General features: G+C 37.1%; 1 protein-coding gene across 5 annotated transcripts in view; it reads left to right on the top strand.

Moving 5' to 3' along the window:
- Positions 1 to 18188, top strand: part of ARHGAP20 (Rho GTPase activating protein 20) — a 152394-nt gene that overhangs the window by 124036 nt on the left and 10170 nt on the right. For all 5 annotated transcript variants that reach the window (XM_060304024.2, XM_030836568.2, XM_060304025.1 and 2 more), the window contains 3 exons: positions 11152 to 11330; positions 12721 to 12882; positions 17599 to 17708. In XM_060304024.2, the coding sequence (XP_060160007.1) occupies positions 11152 to 11330; positions 12721 to 12882; positions 17599 to 17708 (451 nt within the window). The remainder of the gene's footprint in view (positions 1 to 11151; positions 11331 to 12720; positions 12883 to 17598; positions 17709 to 18188) is intronic.

Below are 18188 nucleotides of genomic sequence, written 5' to 3'. Positions count from 1 at the left end.
GAATTAATTTATTAATAGGTCTGTTGTTAGTATTTATTAAAGATATAAAGGGAATGTTGCCTTTATAATTAAGCTAAGGAGAATAATATTTTACTCTTCTACCTTTATACTCCTGTTTTTCAAAATTGTTTCTCTGGGTCCCTTGTCAATAAAATAAAATAAATGTATTTTAATTAATTGGACCAAAATAATCAGAGATCAAAAATCCTAAGGGTTTTACCCAATTTTGTCAACGACCTGCTTATTAAATTGTAGGCATCCTCTACATATTAATCCTCTGTTTTTCCCTGTTAAAAGTTAAGATAGTAATGGTTGCAGCTGTAAGATGATTCATGATAAATGGGATCAGGGATGGAGTAACTATAGACCAATGGTGACAACCTACCTGTGTAGCTAAAAAATTAACAGATGAAGCAGTTTTGTATTTTTTTTAATACAGGGGATTTTGGTGAACAACTGCTTTGGAAACCACTGACTTAGATCAGGGATCAAGAGACTTTCTCTGTAAGGGACCAGGTAGTAAAATTTGCAAGTCAGCAGACAAAATTGAGGCTATTACCTAGGTACTTACATAACGAGAGAAAACAAATTTCCACAAATTTTTCACCGATGATGTTCAATATGTAGTAGTAATTGAGTACCGTTTTATGTAATACAGATATACTAATGAGAAGAATTGAATTCTTTTTCGGAAATAACATTTTGCTTAATTGGGGTTCAAAATTAGTATTCCTATGATAATAATTGAATGCAAAATGTTCTGATCTGTAATGAGATTTTATATATTTCATGATCTTTGAAAATGTCTTTTCACACAGATAGGTACTGCCAAATACTAATATATCATTCTACAAGCATATAATTTTAATTGAGCATATTCCTCTCTTTGGAGGCATTTGTAGAATTTTGTTAGATTCCTCCTTTGATATTTACCTTTTGGCATGTCGTTTCATTGCAAATTAATCACTTCCAATTGAAGGTTAGGTGGAAGTTAAAGGATTTTGGAATATGGAAATTTCTTTTTGCACAGTTCAGTTGCACAAATGATTTTGAAACATAGAAAATTCCTTTCACTTGCATTAAGGTTGGTAAATACTGCTGGAACTGTAGTTTGAGCCCAGGAAATACATCTGCTATAAGTTTTTATGGAAATGGAGATCTCGCTTCTTGTTTTAACTTTAGACAGGAGGAGAAGGGTAAAAGTAGCTTGACATTACTTGTCCATTAAATGTCTTAAATGTCAGATTAGTGTTTTCGTTTTCTTCAGATAATTACCCAGAAATGGAAATGCTGCATCCTATGGTTGTACTATTTTTAGTTTTTTGAGGAACCTCCATACTGTTTTCCATAGTGGCTGCACCAAATTACATTCCCATCAACAGTGCACATGAGGTTTCCCTTTCTCCACATCTTCACCAACACTTGTCATTTTTTGTCATTTTGATAATAGCCATTCTAACAGGTGTGAGTTGATATCTCATTGTGGTTTTGATTTGCATTTCCCTAATGATTAGTGATGTTGAGAATCTTTTCAAATGCCTATTGGCCATCTGCATTTCCTCTTTGGAAAAATGTCTTTTCAGGTCCTCTGCCCATTTTTTTAATCAGGTTGTTTGGTTTTTGGCTATTGAGTTGTATGAGTTCTTTATATATTTTGGATGTTAACCCCTTATCAGATACATGATTTGCAAATATTTTCCCCCATTCAGTAAATTGATTTTCTATTTTGTTGATGGGTTCCTTTGCTATGCAGGGGCTTTTTAGTTTGATGTAGTCTTTTGTTTATTTTTGCTTTTGTTGCCTTTGTTCTTGGTGTAAAATCCAAAAAATCATTGCCAAGACCAGTGGCAAGTAGCTTACTCTCATGTTTCCTTCTAGGAGTTTTATAATTTCAGTTCTTACATTCAAGTCTTGATCCATTTTGAGTTAATTTTTTTGTATGTGTGGTCCAGTTACATGTTTTGCGTGTTGCTGTCCAGTTTTCCCAATACCACTTATTGAAGAAACTATACTCTCCTCATTGTATGTTCTTGGCTCCTTTGTCATAAATTAATTGACCATAAGTGCATGTGTTTATTTCTGGGCTCTCTATTCTGTTCCATTGATCTGTGTATCTGTTTTTATGCCAATATCATACTGTTTTGATCACTATAGCTTTATAATATAGTTTGAAATTAGGAAGCATGATGCCTCCAGCTTTGTTCTTCCTTCTCAAGATCACTTTGTCTGTTTGGGGTCTTTTGTGGTTCTATACAAATTTTAGAATTGTTCTATTACTGTGAAAACTGCCATTGGAATTTTGATAGGGATTGCACTGAGTCTGTCGACTGCTTTGGATAGTATGGAGATCTTAACAATATTAATTCTCCCAATCCATGAGCATGGGATGTCTTTCCATTTATTTGTGTCTTCTTCAATTTCTTTCATCAGTGCCTTATAGTTTTCAGTGAACAGGTCTTTCAGCTTCTTGGTTAAATTTATTCCTAGGTATTTTATTCTTTTTGGTGTAATTATAAATGGGCTTATTTTCTTAAATTCTCTTTCTGATAGTTTGTTATCAGTGTATAGAAACACAACAGATATCTATATATTGATCTTATATCTTGCAAATTGACTGAATTCATTTAGCAGTTCTAAAAGTTTTTTTGGTGAAGTCTTTAGAGTTTTCTGTATATAGTATTATGTCATCTGCAAATAGTGACAGTTTTACTTTTTCCTTTCCAATTTGGATACATTTTATTTCTTTTTCTTGCCTACTTGTTTTGGCTAGGACTTCCAATACTATGTTGAATAAAAATGGTGAGAGTGGGCATCCTTGTCTTGTTTCTGATCTTAGAGGAAAAGCTTTTGACTTTTCACCATTGAGTATGATGTTAGCTGTCATATATGACCTTTATTATGTTGGGTTACATTTCCTCTATTCCCACTGTCTTGAGAGTTTTTAATCATAAATGAATGTTGAATTTTGTTAAGTGTTTTCTTTATCTATTGAAATGATCATATGATTTTTATCTTCTTTTTTGTCATTGCAGTGTATCATGTTGATTGATTTGCAGAATATGAACCATCCTTGTATCTCTAGAATAAATCCAACTTGATCATGACATATGATTCTTTTAATGTATTGTTGAATTCAGTTTGATGATGTTCTGTTGAGAATTTTTGCCTATATGATCATCAGAGATACTGGCCTATAATTTTCTTTTCTTGTGGTTTCCTTATCTGGTTTGGTATCAGAGTAATGCTGACCTTGTAAAATGACTTTGGAATCTGTTTTTTGGAAGACTTCGAGAAGCATTGGTATTAATTCTTCTTTGAATGTTTGGTAGAATTTACCAGTGAAGCTGTCAGGTCCTGGACTTTTGTTTATAGGGAGTTTATAAATTACTGATTCAGTCTCCCTATCAATAATCAATCTGTTCAGATTTTCTGTGGCTTCATATTCAGTCTTGGAAGTTTGTATGTTTCTAAGAATTTATCCATTTCTTCTAGGTTGTCCAATTTGTTGGCATATAATTGTTCGTAGTAGTCTCTTATGATCCTGTATATTTCTGTGGTATCAGTTGTAACATCTCTTTTATTTCTGATTTTATTTATTTTAGCTCTTTCTTATTTAGTCTGGCTAAAGGTTTATCAATTTTGTTCATTTTTTCAAAGAACCAGCTCTTAGTTTCATTGATCTCTTCTACTGTCTTTTAGTCTCTATTTCATTTACTGGTGCTCTAATATTTGTTATTTCCTTCCTTCTAGTAACTTTGGCTTAGTTTGTTCTTTTAGTTCCTTGAGATGTAAAGTTAAGTTGTGTACTTGAGTTTTTTTGTTTCTTGAAGTAGGCATTTATTGATATGAACTTCTCTCTTAGAACTTCTGTTGCATCCATAAGTTTTGTATATAATATTTTCATTTGTCTCAAGGTATTTTTCTATTTCACTTTTGATTCTTTCATTGACCCATAGGTTGTTAACGGTAGCATGTTGTTTAATCTCCACATATTTGTGAATATTCCAGTTTTCTCGTGTAATTGATTTCTAGTTTCATACCATTGTGGTTAGAAGAAATGTTTGATATGATTTCAGCCTTCTTAAATTTGTTAAGACTTGTTTTGTGGCCTAACATATGATCTATCCTGGAGAATGTTCCATGTGCATTTGAGAAAAATGTATGTTCTATTGCTTTTGGATGGAATGTTTTGCATGTGTGTATGTATACCTTAAGTTCATCTGATTTAACTTGTCATTTAAGGCCGATGTTTTCTTACTGTTTTCTGTCTGAATGATCTATCCATTTATGTAAATGGGTTATCAAAGTCCCCTACTATTATTTATTGCTGTTTATTTCTACCTTTAGGTCTGTTAACATTTGCTTTATATGTTTAGGTGCTTCTACATTGGGTGCATAAATATTTTCAAATGTTATATCCTGTTGTTGGATTGACATCATTATGTAATACCCTTCTTTGTCTGTTATTACAGTCTTTGTTTTAAAGTTTATTTTGTCTGATATAAATATAGCTACTCCAGCTTTCTTTTGGTTTCCATTTTCATGAAATATCTTTTCCCATCCTTTCATTTTCAGTCTGTGAATGTTCTTAGGTCTGAAGTGAGTCTCTTGTAGGCAGCATGTAGATGAGTCTTGTTTTTTTATCCTTTCAGTCCCTCTCTGTCTTTTGATTGGCGAAATTACTCCACTTATATTTAAAGTAATTATTGATAGATATGTTATTGCCATTTCTGATGTTTTCTGGCTGTTTTGTGGTTCCTCTGTTCACTTCTTCTCCTCTTGCTTTCTTCCTTTGTGGTTTGATAACTTTAGTGATATGCTTAGGTTCCTTTGTTATTCTCTTTTGTGTATCTACTTTAGGTTTTTGCTTGTTGGTTACCATGAGGCTTACATGTAACAACTTATATTTGTAACATTATTTTTATGTTGATACCAACTTAAGTTTGAACACATTGTAAAGCTCTACATATTTATTCTCCCCCCTCAATATTTTGTTTTCTGATGTCACATTTTACATCTTTTTATCTTGTCTACCCTTACTTAAATATTGTAGTTACAGTTATTTTTTTACTATTTCTGTCTTTTAACCTTCATATTAGCTTTATAAGTAATTAATTCACTACCTTTACCATATATTTATCTTTACCAGTGAGATTTATACTTTTATATATTATTAATTAGCACCCTTTCTTTTCAGCTTAAAAAAGTGCCTTTAACTTCTCTTATAAGGCTGGTTTAGTGGTGATGAACTCCTTTAGCTTTTGCTGGTCTGGAAACCTCTATCTCTCCTTCAATTCTGAATGATAACTTTGCTAGATAGAGTATTCTTGGTTGGAAATTTTTGTCTTTCAGCACTTGGAATATATTGTGCCATTTCCTTCTGACCTTTAACATTTCTGCTGAAAAATCTGCTGATAGTCTAATGGGGTTTCCCTTATACGTAATAAGTTGTTTTTCTCTTGTAGCTTTTAAGATTCTCTCCTTGTCTTTACCTTTTGACATTTTAATTATAATGTGTCTTAGTATAGATCTCTGGGTTCATCTATTTCGAACTGTCTGGGCTTCCTAGATCTGAATTTCTGTTTCCCCAAGTTAGAACACTTTTCAGCCATTATTTCTTCAAATAAGTTTTCTTCCCCTTTCTCTTTTTTCTTTTACTGGGACCCCTATAATGTGATGTTTAATACATTTGATGTTGTCCCATTTAAGCTATCTTCACTTTTTTTCATTCTTTTTGCTTCTCTGATTGGGTGAGTTTCTTTGCCCTGTCTCAGGTTCACTGATCATTTCCTCTGCCTCATCAATCTGTTGTTGACCCCTCCCCCTGGGTATTTTTCAATTCAGGTATTCTTTAGTTCTGTGACTTCTGTTTGGAACTTTCTTATATTTTCTGTCTCTGTTGAAGTTCTCACTGTGTTCATCCATTCTTCTCCCAAGTTCAGTGAGCATTTTTATGACCATTGCTGGAAATTTTTATCAGGTAAATTACTTATCTCCACTTCGTTAACTTTTTTCCTGAGCTTTTATCTTGTTCTTTCATTTAGAACATATTTCTCTATTTCTTCATTTTGCTTGATTCTATATTGGTTTCTATGCATTACATGAAACAACCACCTCTTCCAGTCTTGAACCATTGTCCTTGTGTAAGAGATGAACCTTTTCATTCAACCCTGCCCTAGCTCTTGGTTTTCTCTCAACCCTTTGTAATTGTCCAAGCAGCCTATTTTATTTTTAATAGCTCCCAGTAGTTGAGGATGTACCAAGATTAGTCAGTGTCCCAAAGGGGAGAGAGCTCAGTCAGTACCTTTTATTCAGGCTGATTGGAAACCAGGTCCTCAGGCAGCAGCTTTTCAAGAATGAAAATATATGCAGTCCTCTAGGACTGCAAGCATAAGCATGCTGGCCCCCAGAGCCAAGCCATCTGGAGGTGTCCCCTGGCAGCAGTCACAAAAATTGGGACTCCAAGTGGGTGTATAAACTCCTTTCTGGGAGATACCACTGTTCTGTAGTCATGCATAGGGGAGTGAAAAGATGGTGTCCCCTGGGTACCTTCTTTGAGAGCACCTCCATAACCTCTAGGTGTGTGCCAAACCTGAAGCCTGCCCCCAGGGCTGAAGTTCCTGGATGAGCAAATTGGCCACTTTTACAAAAAGACTGGGGGTGTGTTTCAGTCTGCTGTCTGTGCAATATCCTAGGGATGGTAGTCTTCTAAGAACTGTCTCTATAATTGTTACAGTCCTGTGGGACCCAGGAATGCAAGCCCCCCTGGTCAGGTGATCAAGGGGCATTCCCTGGGTGACAGCTGCAAAAACTGTGTCACCAAATGTAAAAACCAGTGCACCAGAGGTGTGTAGAGCCTCCCCTCCAGGAGATAGAGACACTCTGGAGCACAGCAGAGGGAAAGCACAAAAATGGTGCCCACTAGCTGAAGCGGGGCAGAGGGGGAGTACAAAGGTGGCATCCACTGAAAAAAGGAAAAGAAGAGAAAGAAAAAGAGGACGGGAGGAAAAGGAAAGAAAGAAGAAAAAGTAAAAGATGACACCCACCAGAAAGGGGGGGAAAAAGATGGTGCCTGCAGGCTTTAGCAGTACAGAGGAGAGTAGGAAGATAGTGTCCACCAGCCTCTGTCCTGGGGAGTATCCCAGCAGACCCCTGCCCCTTAGATCAATGCTTTAAAATTAGTAAATGAAACTCTTTCACATGAAGTCTGGGTGCTTTTCAAAGGGCTGCTTGTGGACTGAGCTCTGGGGTGGGTGAGCCTGGGCGTAAGCCCTTTAAGAACCCTCCCTCAGGGTTTCGCTGGTGGCGCAGTGGTTAAGAATCCACCTGCCAGTGCAGGGGACACAGGTTCAAGCCCTAGACCAGGAAGATCCCACATGCCACGGAGCAACTAAGCCCATGCACCACAACTACTGAGCCTGTGCTCTAGAGCCCACGCGCCACAACTACTGAGCCCGTGCACCTAGAGCCCATGCTCCGCAACAAGAGAAGCCACTGCAGTGAGAAGCCCGTGCACAGCAGTAGCCCCCACTCTCCACAGCTAGAGAAAAGCCTGCACACAGCAACAAAGACCCAGTGCAGCCAAAAATAAAATAAATTTTAAAAATTTAAAAAAAGGAACCCTCCCTCAGTTCCACAAAGCCCCACATGTCTCATGGCATGAGACATGTTGGTCTTCAAAGTGAGATGTTTTGGGAGCTCATCCCTCAGATGCCAGATCTTAAAGGTTGGGGTGACCTATGTGGGGTATGAACCCTTCACTCCTTCTGGGGAAGCTCTGGGTTTTGAGTTTCTTCCTGACTATGGGCCATTGCACGAGGGGTGGGGTTTATGGTGAGATAGTGTCTCAGCCTTTTCTACCCACTTGGATGTAGTTTCCTTCTCATTTGCCCAATGTAACAGGATGTAGTTTCCTTCTCATTTGCCCAATGTAACAGGGTCTCTCCGCCAGTTTTGAGGGGTTATTCAGAGGAAATTGTTCCATATATAGCTGTAGATACAGTGTATCCATGGAAGGAGGTGAGTTCAAGATCTTCCTACATCACCATCTTGCTAAAATTTCTAATTAAGGGGTTTTTGTTGTGGTTATTTATTACTCTTTAATAATCTATAAGCACAAACTTTTAAGAATTACAATTTTTAATATTCAGTTCCATAATTTAAGCATGAAGAAACTCTAGCTTGAATCTTGCCAGAATTGTTTAGGAAAGCTGGATGTACATGAATTTCATTTGCTCTGCATTTACATCATCCTAATCTTTTTTATAACAATTGCATGTTTTTTCATCAGCCTTTGACATTTAGAAAGTAAGAGCTATGCATTAAAACCTCTGCAAGAAAGTAAACTTTAATGAAATTTTTTTTCTCTCAGTCCCAAAGGGAACATGAACTCTAAAATTGACTGTTGTATATAATAAAAGGCATGGCTGCAGCTGAAAGCATTTATAATAAAGTACAGAACTCAATTTCTACTTTATCCTCTGTCTACATTCATCAGATAGCTGGGTATATAACTTTATGATAGAGCATTCTTCCTAAGAAGTGTGTGAAAGCTAAAAAAATCAAATAAATCTGGTTTTGAAATAGTGAAACCAGATTAAATGTGAGGAAACCAGACTGAGTACAACTACTCAACATATATAAAGATACATATTAAACAAACATTTGCACAGATTGACATTGCTGGCCTACAGGAACCCCCTTCTGGGTTTAAGAATAAGGTTCAGTTTCCTTTTCTGTTTTTTAAAATGGTGGAGATTGGGAGTGTCAGGGCAGAAAGGAAGTGCTTTAGTTAAGCAGAGTCTGGTATTCCTTCCTGTCTGCATACTTCCTGAAGGCTGTTACACAGATGGAGAAAGGGTGTGGGGAGGAGGTCCTCTTTGTGGAGAGGAGATTGGTGTCTTAGCAGCTTTAATCAAGATTGCTATGACCTATACGCCCTGAGCAAAGTAGCACTTTTCATACACTATCCTATTTAATCCTCTCAATAAGGCTTTGAGGTGTAGATAATGTTCTCATTTTAAAATTGAAGAAAAAGGGTAAGTAACGTGCACAAATTAGTGTTTGAGCCAGGAGTCTAAGTGGGCTCCTGACTCCAGAACCAAAGACCTTTACACCTGGATGTATGCACATTAATGATGCACTGACTGTATCCTGAGGAAGCCAAGGGTGGATGATGGTCTGAAGGCTTTTCAGTAAAATGTTACTTATTTGATTATCCTCCCACGATTTGGCTTTTTTAGTATTTGGTTTAAGTTGGTTACGCTAAGGAAATAAACAGTATAAAACACTTGTTTGAAATGAGCATTTGACACTGCCGATCGTGTCCTCCCTGAAAAGATCATCTCCTTCATTGTTCCATTGTCAGGGAGTGCTGAGTAGCTGAACGTCATCTCTGGCATCTTGGTTGCATGTCAGGACCACACAGCTGAAGTGTATTGACTAATCCCATGCACTGTCCCTAGAGAAAATGGAGTCTAACCCTGTGTGGCCGCCACCTGGGAGTTATGGCCTTTCAAATCTCAGCGCTGTTAGCCTTAACTGCAAGTTGTTTTGAATCTGCCCCACACAGGTGCATGCTTCGGGCATCAGCCAGAGATTTGGGCAGGATTTATACACAATGTTTGGGGCTCCCACTATTCAGTTTTCTCCTTTCTGGGATTCGCTCCCCACCCCTCACTTCCCAGCTGCTCTGGTTACCTCCATCTCTATTCTCTAGTTTTTTCAAGCCAGTAAGAGTGCAGATTTCTCTCCCAATTTTAGTCACCCCTACACCCTGGGGCCCGTCCTCTGGCTGAAAGCTGTAAAAATAGGAAACTTACCCAGTGCCATGCCATTCCCTTCTTCCAAGCATTAGACTTTTACCTCCACTGTCTATCTTCTTTTGGTTACTCTTTAGTGCCTTCAGGTAGGCCTTTATATTTTTCTTTAATTTTGTCCAGAGTTTATAGTTGTTACCTGTGCGTATGTGTTGAGGGCCAGAGGACACACACGGCAGAAAGGTCCAAAAGGAACCTTAATGAGCTGTCTTTTTAAGTATCAAATTCTGTGCAAATCAATCAGTTTTCATGTTAAAATTAGATACAGCTGACATCAAAAATGTCTTAGAATTATGATCTCACAAAATCATGATTCACTGTTGACCTTTCTTACTTCTGCCTGTTTTGTTCATACTATCTTTACCACCTAAATGTCTCCTCAGTTCAATTACTGTTTGAGAATGATTTATTGAGTAGTTAACTTCACGCAAGTCGTGGTGCTAGATCCTCTACCTATTGAAATCGTGTTCATTCAAAATTCACATCAAATGCACATGACTCCAGGATCACTCCCTCACTCCTAATCGGTAGATAGATGTGCTTTATTGTTCTTCTGAATACCTTTGATGCTTTGTTCCCCCCTTATGACATTTTATTTATTAATATACTTGCTTTTCCCTCACCCCCCCATCACCAGCCTTGTTCCCCCATTAGATTGTAAACTTTACCATGGCAAGGGCAAGTCTCACTCATGTTTGTATCCATCCATGCTTCCTTAAACATGCTTTTTAAAGTCAGGAACCGAAAAGATACATGAAAGTCTTTGCAGTTGGAAAAAAGGCGGGGGAATATAGAACACTAGTTTCCTATATCTCTATCCTCAGTAGTAGAGTGGAACATCAGATAATAAAGCATTCTTGTTTCTAGAGAGCAACTTAATAGAGACAACTCTTCTTCCCCTAATTCTTCTTCTCCTTCCTCTTTGTTTACCTCCTCCTCTTCCTCCTTCCCCTTCTCCTCTCCTCTCTCCTTTTCTCCTTCTTCCTTTCTTTTTCTCACTATTTAATTGTGATCTAATTTAATCTTCAACTTTCTTTGTATGCTTAGTCTCCACTTCAAAATGGGATATGTGTTGGTATGAAACCCTTTTGCTTTAATTTGTTATAGTTCAGTAAGGGATCCCTTCTTTTACCTATGAAAATTTAGTGCCAGAACTTAACTAAATAGCACAGTGATGTTTCCAAGATAGTTAGGCGAATAACCCAAATGTTTAATTCTTCCTTAATTTATAAACTACTGCGCCATAGTAATGAACGAACTGTAAAATGAGAACTGTAGAAATAAGATTAAGTGAATTAAATTATTTTCCCTAATAATCTCACTTCTTGCTTAGATTCAGGTCAGAAGACATTTAAAAGGAGAAGATCCATCATAAACTGGGCCTTCTGGCGGGGCTCTAGCACTCACCTGGATAACTTGCCCATGTCACCAACATCTCCTGTGCCAGGACAGCTCTTTGGGGTTTCTCTGCCAAATATCTGTGAGAACGACAATCTGCCCAAAGCTGTCTTGGTAAGTCTCATTTTGGCCTGTAACACTAAGAGGAAAGTAGGTTTAGGAAAGGAGAGGTCAGGGAGGTAAATCTATCCCCAGATGGAAAATTATAGACACCCATGGCTCTGGCTGAGAATCTTTATTATTACTTCAAAGAATAAAAATCTGATTAAGCTATTGCAGAGTCATAAGGCAGACATAATGGGGAGAGATGATCTAGTCTACTGGTTTCAGGGAAAAGCCACATAAACCTGCTCAGATAAATCAGAATCTGCTTTGTAGAAAGAGAATCCACATTAGCCCTCACATTTCTCCCACAGCCTTTCTTGAACCCTACATTGTTCAGAAAGTCTCATTTAATCACTTTAGCAACAGAGACCAAATCTTATATTTCTATACTAAATCTTATATTTGTATTCCAGGTGTTTAAGCATAAAGATACATCTGCTGGCATTTAATTATCTTTTGTATGTAGAAGAGATCAAATGAAAGCCACTGAGTATTATTGTCTCTGGTTAATATAGTAAATGATCACTGTTAAGCAACATTTATTGAGTGTCCACTATCCTCCAAGCACTATGCTAGATGCCTGGCACTTTTTTCCTGTATTGTGCATCTATTGTACTAGTCTAGCCACTTTATTGCTTATCCGTCACAACAGATTTAGAGGGTAGTTACCATCTTCATCATCATCATCATCACCATCATTCCTACTTTACAAATTAAAGGAAAAAAAACCCTCGAGTTTACCAAAGGTCACACAATAAATACGTGTCATAGCTAGGTTCCAGATCCCATGGGTTGCTCGTCTCCAACACCTATTCTCTTCCTACATGGCAAGCAGAGGACACACAGAAAGAAAGAAAGCAAAATGAAAGGTTGAACAGAATGGAATGGAATGGAATGAAGAAAACTTCCTGGAAGAGATGATTTTGGAGGCTGATTTTAAAAGAAGGAAGTAAATACAGGAAGTAGAATAAAATGTAAAGTCATATGAAAAGAAAGACAAGCAAGTGGAGAGTGAATTTGGCAAGAGCATTTCCATATTAGGGGAAAAGAGTCCGTATTAGAGAATAATGGGGAAAGAGTAGTTAGGGAGGAGAGAGGCAAGTTAACAGGTACCTTGAAGTGACTGTTGGTTCACTGAAAAAAGACAGTCTCATTAAAGCAAGTGTTTAAAGTAAAGTGTTTTAGATGTTGAATATAGCAAGAATAAATAGGAGAAAGAGATTTAAAGATAGCAGAAAACAAATTGACTTTAAATCTCTAGGAGGCCATCTAGCCCCAATCCTTCAGGGCTTCCCCCTGTTATACCCTAGTCTCTGGCAGCTGGAGAGGGCAAATATATGTTCCCTTGCTTGTTATGCATGAGGTGCCATTTTGATTTTTTTTCCCTTCTTCCCCATAGGATATGCTTTTCTTTCTTAACCAAAAAGGACCCCTCACAAAAGGCATCTTCAGACAGTCGGCCAATGTGAAATCCTGCAGAGAGCTGAAAGAGAAACTGAATTCTGGAGCTGAAGTACAACTAGACTGTGAATCTATTTTCGTGATAGCATCTGTCTTAAAGGTAGGGAAAGTTCTCCCTTCATCCGCCCCACAGCATAGCTCTGGAGAAAGACAACTGGTTTCTCTCACTATAACATTATCCCCATCTGCAAAGGACCATAATAGAATTAGAATCTTAAAAAGTGTTAAATAACACTTCACAATGTCACATGGGCATTTAAAAGCCACTGCTAATGATATGGTGTGTCAGATAGGCTTTTTAAAATTTTTTCATCCCACAGCACTCTCCTCATCTTCACATCTGCCAATCCCATGCAAAAAAATTAAATAAAAATTTAAAATAATCATAACATACAGCATGTTTACCAAAGTAAACATCCTGATGAGTTTCTCACAATCTCACTATCTTCCTAATAAAGGCGAAATTTTCAAAAGTAAACTTTTATTAAACTTTGAAACAGAGTTTACCAGAGTAAACAAACATTTGCCTAACAACTGAAACAAAAAATTGCTCACGGAGACCACTGAAAATTCCATTCATTTATACAGTCTCCCCCTAATGCCTTTTAAAAGTAAAGTTGGAGTAGGAATGACTCCAACATCCAGTCCTTCTTTTATGAAATCCTTACCACATTTGGCATTCTTAAAGATTCTCACCCTTCATCCCATGTGTGTCCGGTATTTCACAGTAAGCTTCTTTGCTGCAAATATTTTTGCCACATAACTCATTGGCCACAGGTCAACTTTACCATAAAAAATAAAATAACTGGTTGACAGTTTGTTTTGACATACACAATATAAAAATCATGACAGATGATGATGATTGGTCCCAAGAGTTGGTTTCATATTTTGAAACACACTACATTGGAGGTGAAGGAGGCCAAGGGCCTTGAAGGCATAGCATGAACGCACATTTCCCCTAGAACTTAGGAACATTTATCAATGGACAAATGACAGTATGCCAAAAACATACAATGGTGTGGAAGGCTTTCACAAGCACTCAGGCACAAATATGCATCCTAGTACGTAGTATTTGAAACCTGGTGCCTCTCTTAATGAAGGAAGAAATTTTAGCAAAAAAAGAAAAAGTGTTATGTTGAACAAGAGACGAATCAACAAGCAAAAAAAATGTATAAAATACTATGAACGAAAGACTTGGAAGACAAGTGCTTAAGTACAACCCACAAAATAATGTCAGTTAATTGCGCAGTATTGCCATGAATCTACACACATTTTAAATGCGTTCAGATATTTTGCATTTCACAATAAAGTCTTTAATTTTGTTATTCTCGTGTTTCATTATATCCTTTTTAATGTTCCTCATTTATTTTTTTGTTATTTTACCTTTTATGGTAGAATTGCCTTACAGCCAATTCATTATTTGGTAGAAGTTTTTGCAGCAAAAATGCTTGTGGCAGATAAGCTTACTTATGGCAAAAAAAAACCCTAGAACCCACCCCTGTGGTTACTTAACTCACATCCACAGTTGAGTTAGACTTCTAAAATGTTTTCCTCCTCACATTCTTGAAAATGCCTCACATTTTTGGAAAACCTAGAGTCAAAACCAGCTTTTAGCAGAGGTTTTGGCCTCAGCAATAGCTTCTGCAGACCAGCATCAGGCTCCCATCTCCCAGCAGGGTTGGAATGCACCAGAGCTAGGGGTGGAGACAGTGCCCCAGCCTGCATCCCAGGGCCTGGAGCATAAAAACCAAATTAAGGAAAACATGGTGAAGAAGACTCTTCCATATCCCTACTGCTGGTCAGTTGCTTACAGAATCATACTTCATGACTTAATGAACAATCAGATGTCTCTTGGTAAAAGAGCCATGTCTGCTCTTAAACAATCCCTGCCATGGACTTTCACAATAAAGTATCACTCAAAAGAACTGGAGAATTGGAGCTAGAGTCATCTAATTTATTTTACACAGGATTTGTGATTACCCTTCAATCCTGGAGTATAATAAAAGTATGTATGGTGTGCTTAGCCACATACATGCAGATATATGCATGATGAATTTTTTTTTCATATAATTAGGCTTTCTCCCATCTCTTAATTTAAGAAGTTAAAGCCTATGTTTTAGAAAATTTTCCTTACTATGCTATTCATCACAGCACTATGCTTCTTAAAACTTTGTACTAAATTGTAGAGGCTATTACAAAGAAGTATGGTTCTAGAAGAGTTAAACTGTATTTCAGATTGAAGAAATTGTACTTATAGAGGAATAAACAAAAGACAGAAAGTAATCCAAATGATTGAAAAGTCTGGTTAGATGGGTTCCAACTAATTAAAGTTTCATAATCATATAACTGTGTTTTACTCTCATTTCTTCCAAGTGGTTGCAGGAAAGGGAAACTTTTTGCCGAAAGTTTTTGAGCTTTTGTTTTGTTTTGTTTCTTGTTTTTAAGACTATTTGGAAGTGATGCTTAAGTTTTCCTTTAAATGTTTTGCTTATACTGGTTTTGTTTAAATATAAGCTTAACCTTCAAACTATAATTGGAAGAAAATTGCTTGAGATACTGTAATTTTGATCCATCAGACCTTTGAGGAAAAGTTCATTTTTAATCCTAGGAATCTCGTCTCAAATTAATATGGGCATTCTGCTGATGGCTTGGGTTCTGGTTTTGGAGGGGAGGAGGCTTTCCGTTGAGTGCTAAGAGTTGGTGATTGTAATTCAGAACCAGCTCTCACATCCTTTCTCAGACCGATGGTGGTTGTTATTTCGCAACTTGTTATTCCAGCTGTGGAGAGTTCATTGAGATGTTACAAGTTATTATCTTTCAAGTGTAAGTTTTAAGATTTAATAATGTTTTTCTTCAAAACAGATCATAAGTATTTTTTCCACTTAGATTTAAAAAGAGAGGCATTGTCACTGCCCCAATTTGAAATAACAGATTTTGGCTCTTCTGACTCTGACTTTTAAAGTAGGTGCAGCAACTAAAATTAGTCTGAAATTGTGAAAATTCGGTAGCTTTACCCAAAAGAAAGAGGTAACTTTTGTGATGACACATCTGAATCACAAGTATCCAGGTACATTTCTGCTGAAAAATATAATAGAACAGAGAAAGACTTTGTATCAGTCATCTTCCTACTTGTTAACTACTCTAAAACAAATGTATAATAATAGGTAACATAACTACAAAGAGGTTTATAAAAATTATTTTAGAATCTCAGTTATAGTTAGTTGACCTTCCCTTGTCCTTCACTAATATTTGACCATATGACAAATAGCAACACTTCAGTAATGACCTCGACTATGTCTGGGACTGTGCTTGGCATTAAGGTGTATGATGTAGAAGGTGAGGGGCTGATCCTGCCCTGAAGGAGCTAATAAGCTAGCGGGGGACATGCTCACCTAATTAGCTAACTGCAACACTTAGGTATCACAGCTTCCATCTTAGTAATAAAAACATGACATATAAGCAACAAGTTGTGCATTGCTGTTTTAAAGCACATAGATGAAGTTGCTGATTCGATTTTCCAGCAAGGATTAAAATTATTCAATTGCAGACTTTCACCTATCTCCATGTTGTAGGCAGGAACTTGCAAGAGGATAGTCAACCATGGGTACAGTGCTTAGATATGAAATTGAGTTTTGTCTGCCTGAAGTTTACTAAGGTGGAGATCAGACTTTGCAAGCTTGGCTTGTTAGAACCATGCCAAAAGCAGCAGAGAGAGTTGGCCTAGATCAGAAAGGAACATAGGACGAGGACCAAAATTAGTTCATTTTTAAGCTTTTTATTAACATATGTCAAACAACAAACTCCATTGATTATATTCTACTTGTGTCATAGTCTGGTTTCACCACACCTAGCCCTGCCAGTGGCCTCAAAATAAAAGGCTCTCAAAGGCCAGACAGGATAATGTACCAGGGACATTTTTCTTTTTTTTTTCTTTTTTTTTTTTTTTGCGGTACACGGGCCTCTCACTGTTGTGGCCTCTCCTGTTGCGGAGCACAGGCTCCAGACGCACAGGCTCAGCGGCCATGGCTCACGGACCCAGCCGCCCCGTGGCATATGGGATCCTCCCGGACCCGGGCACGAACCCGTGTCTCCTGCATTGGCAGGCGGACTCCCAACCACAGCGCCACCAGGGAAGGGAAGCCCCCAGGGACATATTATTTAATGTGCATTAGGCATGGGGTGCTGTCCTAGGCTCCCAGAGCCCAGTCATAGCCTGGAGTGCTTTCTCCCCATGATACATGAGAGCCCTTCTATGGGGAATATAAGGAGAAATTCTAAGTACCTCTGGATGGAATTATTCACCAATGCCACTGGAATATAAAGTTCTAAAATAACAGGGACTTGGTTTTATTTACTACTCTATCCCTAGCACCTTAAACAATGCCTGGAATATATGAATAAATATGTATAGAATGATTGGATGACTGATTACCACATTATGAATCTCACAAATATCTTCATGCATTTCTTTTAACTAGTGAAATAAAAAGGATTTAGGATGGTTTGCCAGACCCTGCCGTGTTATACTAATTTGCTAAAATGTACACACACAGGAGGTTTCATCCCAAACGGGTTGTCCATTATCTTTACCACTATAGTCCAGAATCCAATTTCCCTCTGGTTTTTGTTAGAAAAATATCAAAGCATGCATTTCTATGTGTGCACATCATTGAAGGGCTAGCACAGAGCTCTGTGTATTCCAAAGAAGGGACACCTTAACTGTACTTTCCAATAACGTGTCTTCTTTGTAATATCTCTCATATATAATTAGCATGAGAATAACAATTTAAAATATTTATTTTTCCCTCTATATAAGGATTTTCTACGAAATATTCCAGGAAGTACTTTTTCGTCAGATCTCTATGATCATTGGGTCTGTGTAATGGATCAAGGAAATGATGAAGAGAAAATAAATGCAGTTCAAAGGTAATTATTCTAATTTGGTCATTTCTCAAAAATACTTTTTAAAAAACTTATATTTTATAAGTTTGTCTATTAATGTAATATGACTATCAAAGTCAAATCCATGAGGACCAGTTTAAAAATAGATTTATGCTAGCTACTGTCATTGTTATTGTTTTTTTCCCCTAACCTTATTAACGTGGAATACTCTACCATTGTACACCTTCTGTATATCTGAATCTGATAGGAGCTGAAACCCATTAGACCAATAGCTAACACAGTAGACCCAATCTACAATTTATGATCTTAGTTTTGGTAAATATTTAACTAACCAGACAATTCCTTATATACTTCACTTAGCAACTGAATTCACATAGAGAAAATTCCTTCCCCTCAAGGAACTAAGTCTAGTCGAATAGATAGAATAGATGAAACAAAGAATAACAGTGTAGTATAATCAGTGAAAGAGATATATGGAGAAGTGTATGTGGGAATACTACAGAG

Source organism: Globicephala melas, chromosome 8 (assembly GCF_963455315.2).
Source record: "Globicephala melas chromosome 8, mGloMel1.2, whole genome shotgun sequence".
Classification (NCBI taxonomy): Eukaryota; Metazoa; Chordata; class Mammalia; order Artiodactyla; family Delphinidae; genus Globicephala; species Globicephala melas.
Note: the sequence above shows the minus strand (reverse complement) of the source record. Positions and strands in the feature narration are given on the sequence as shown.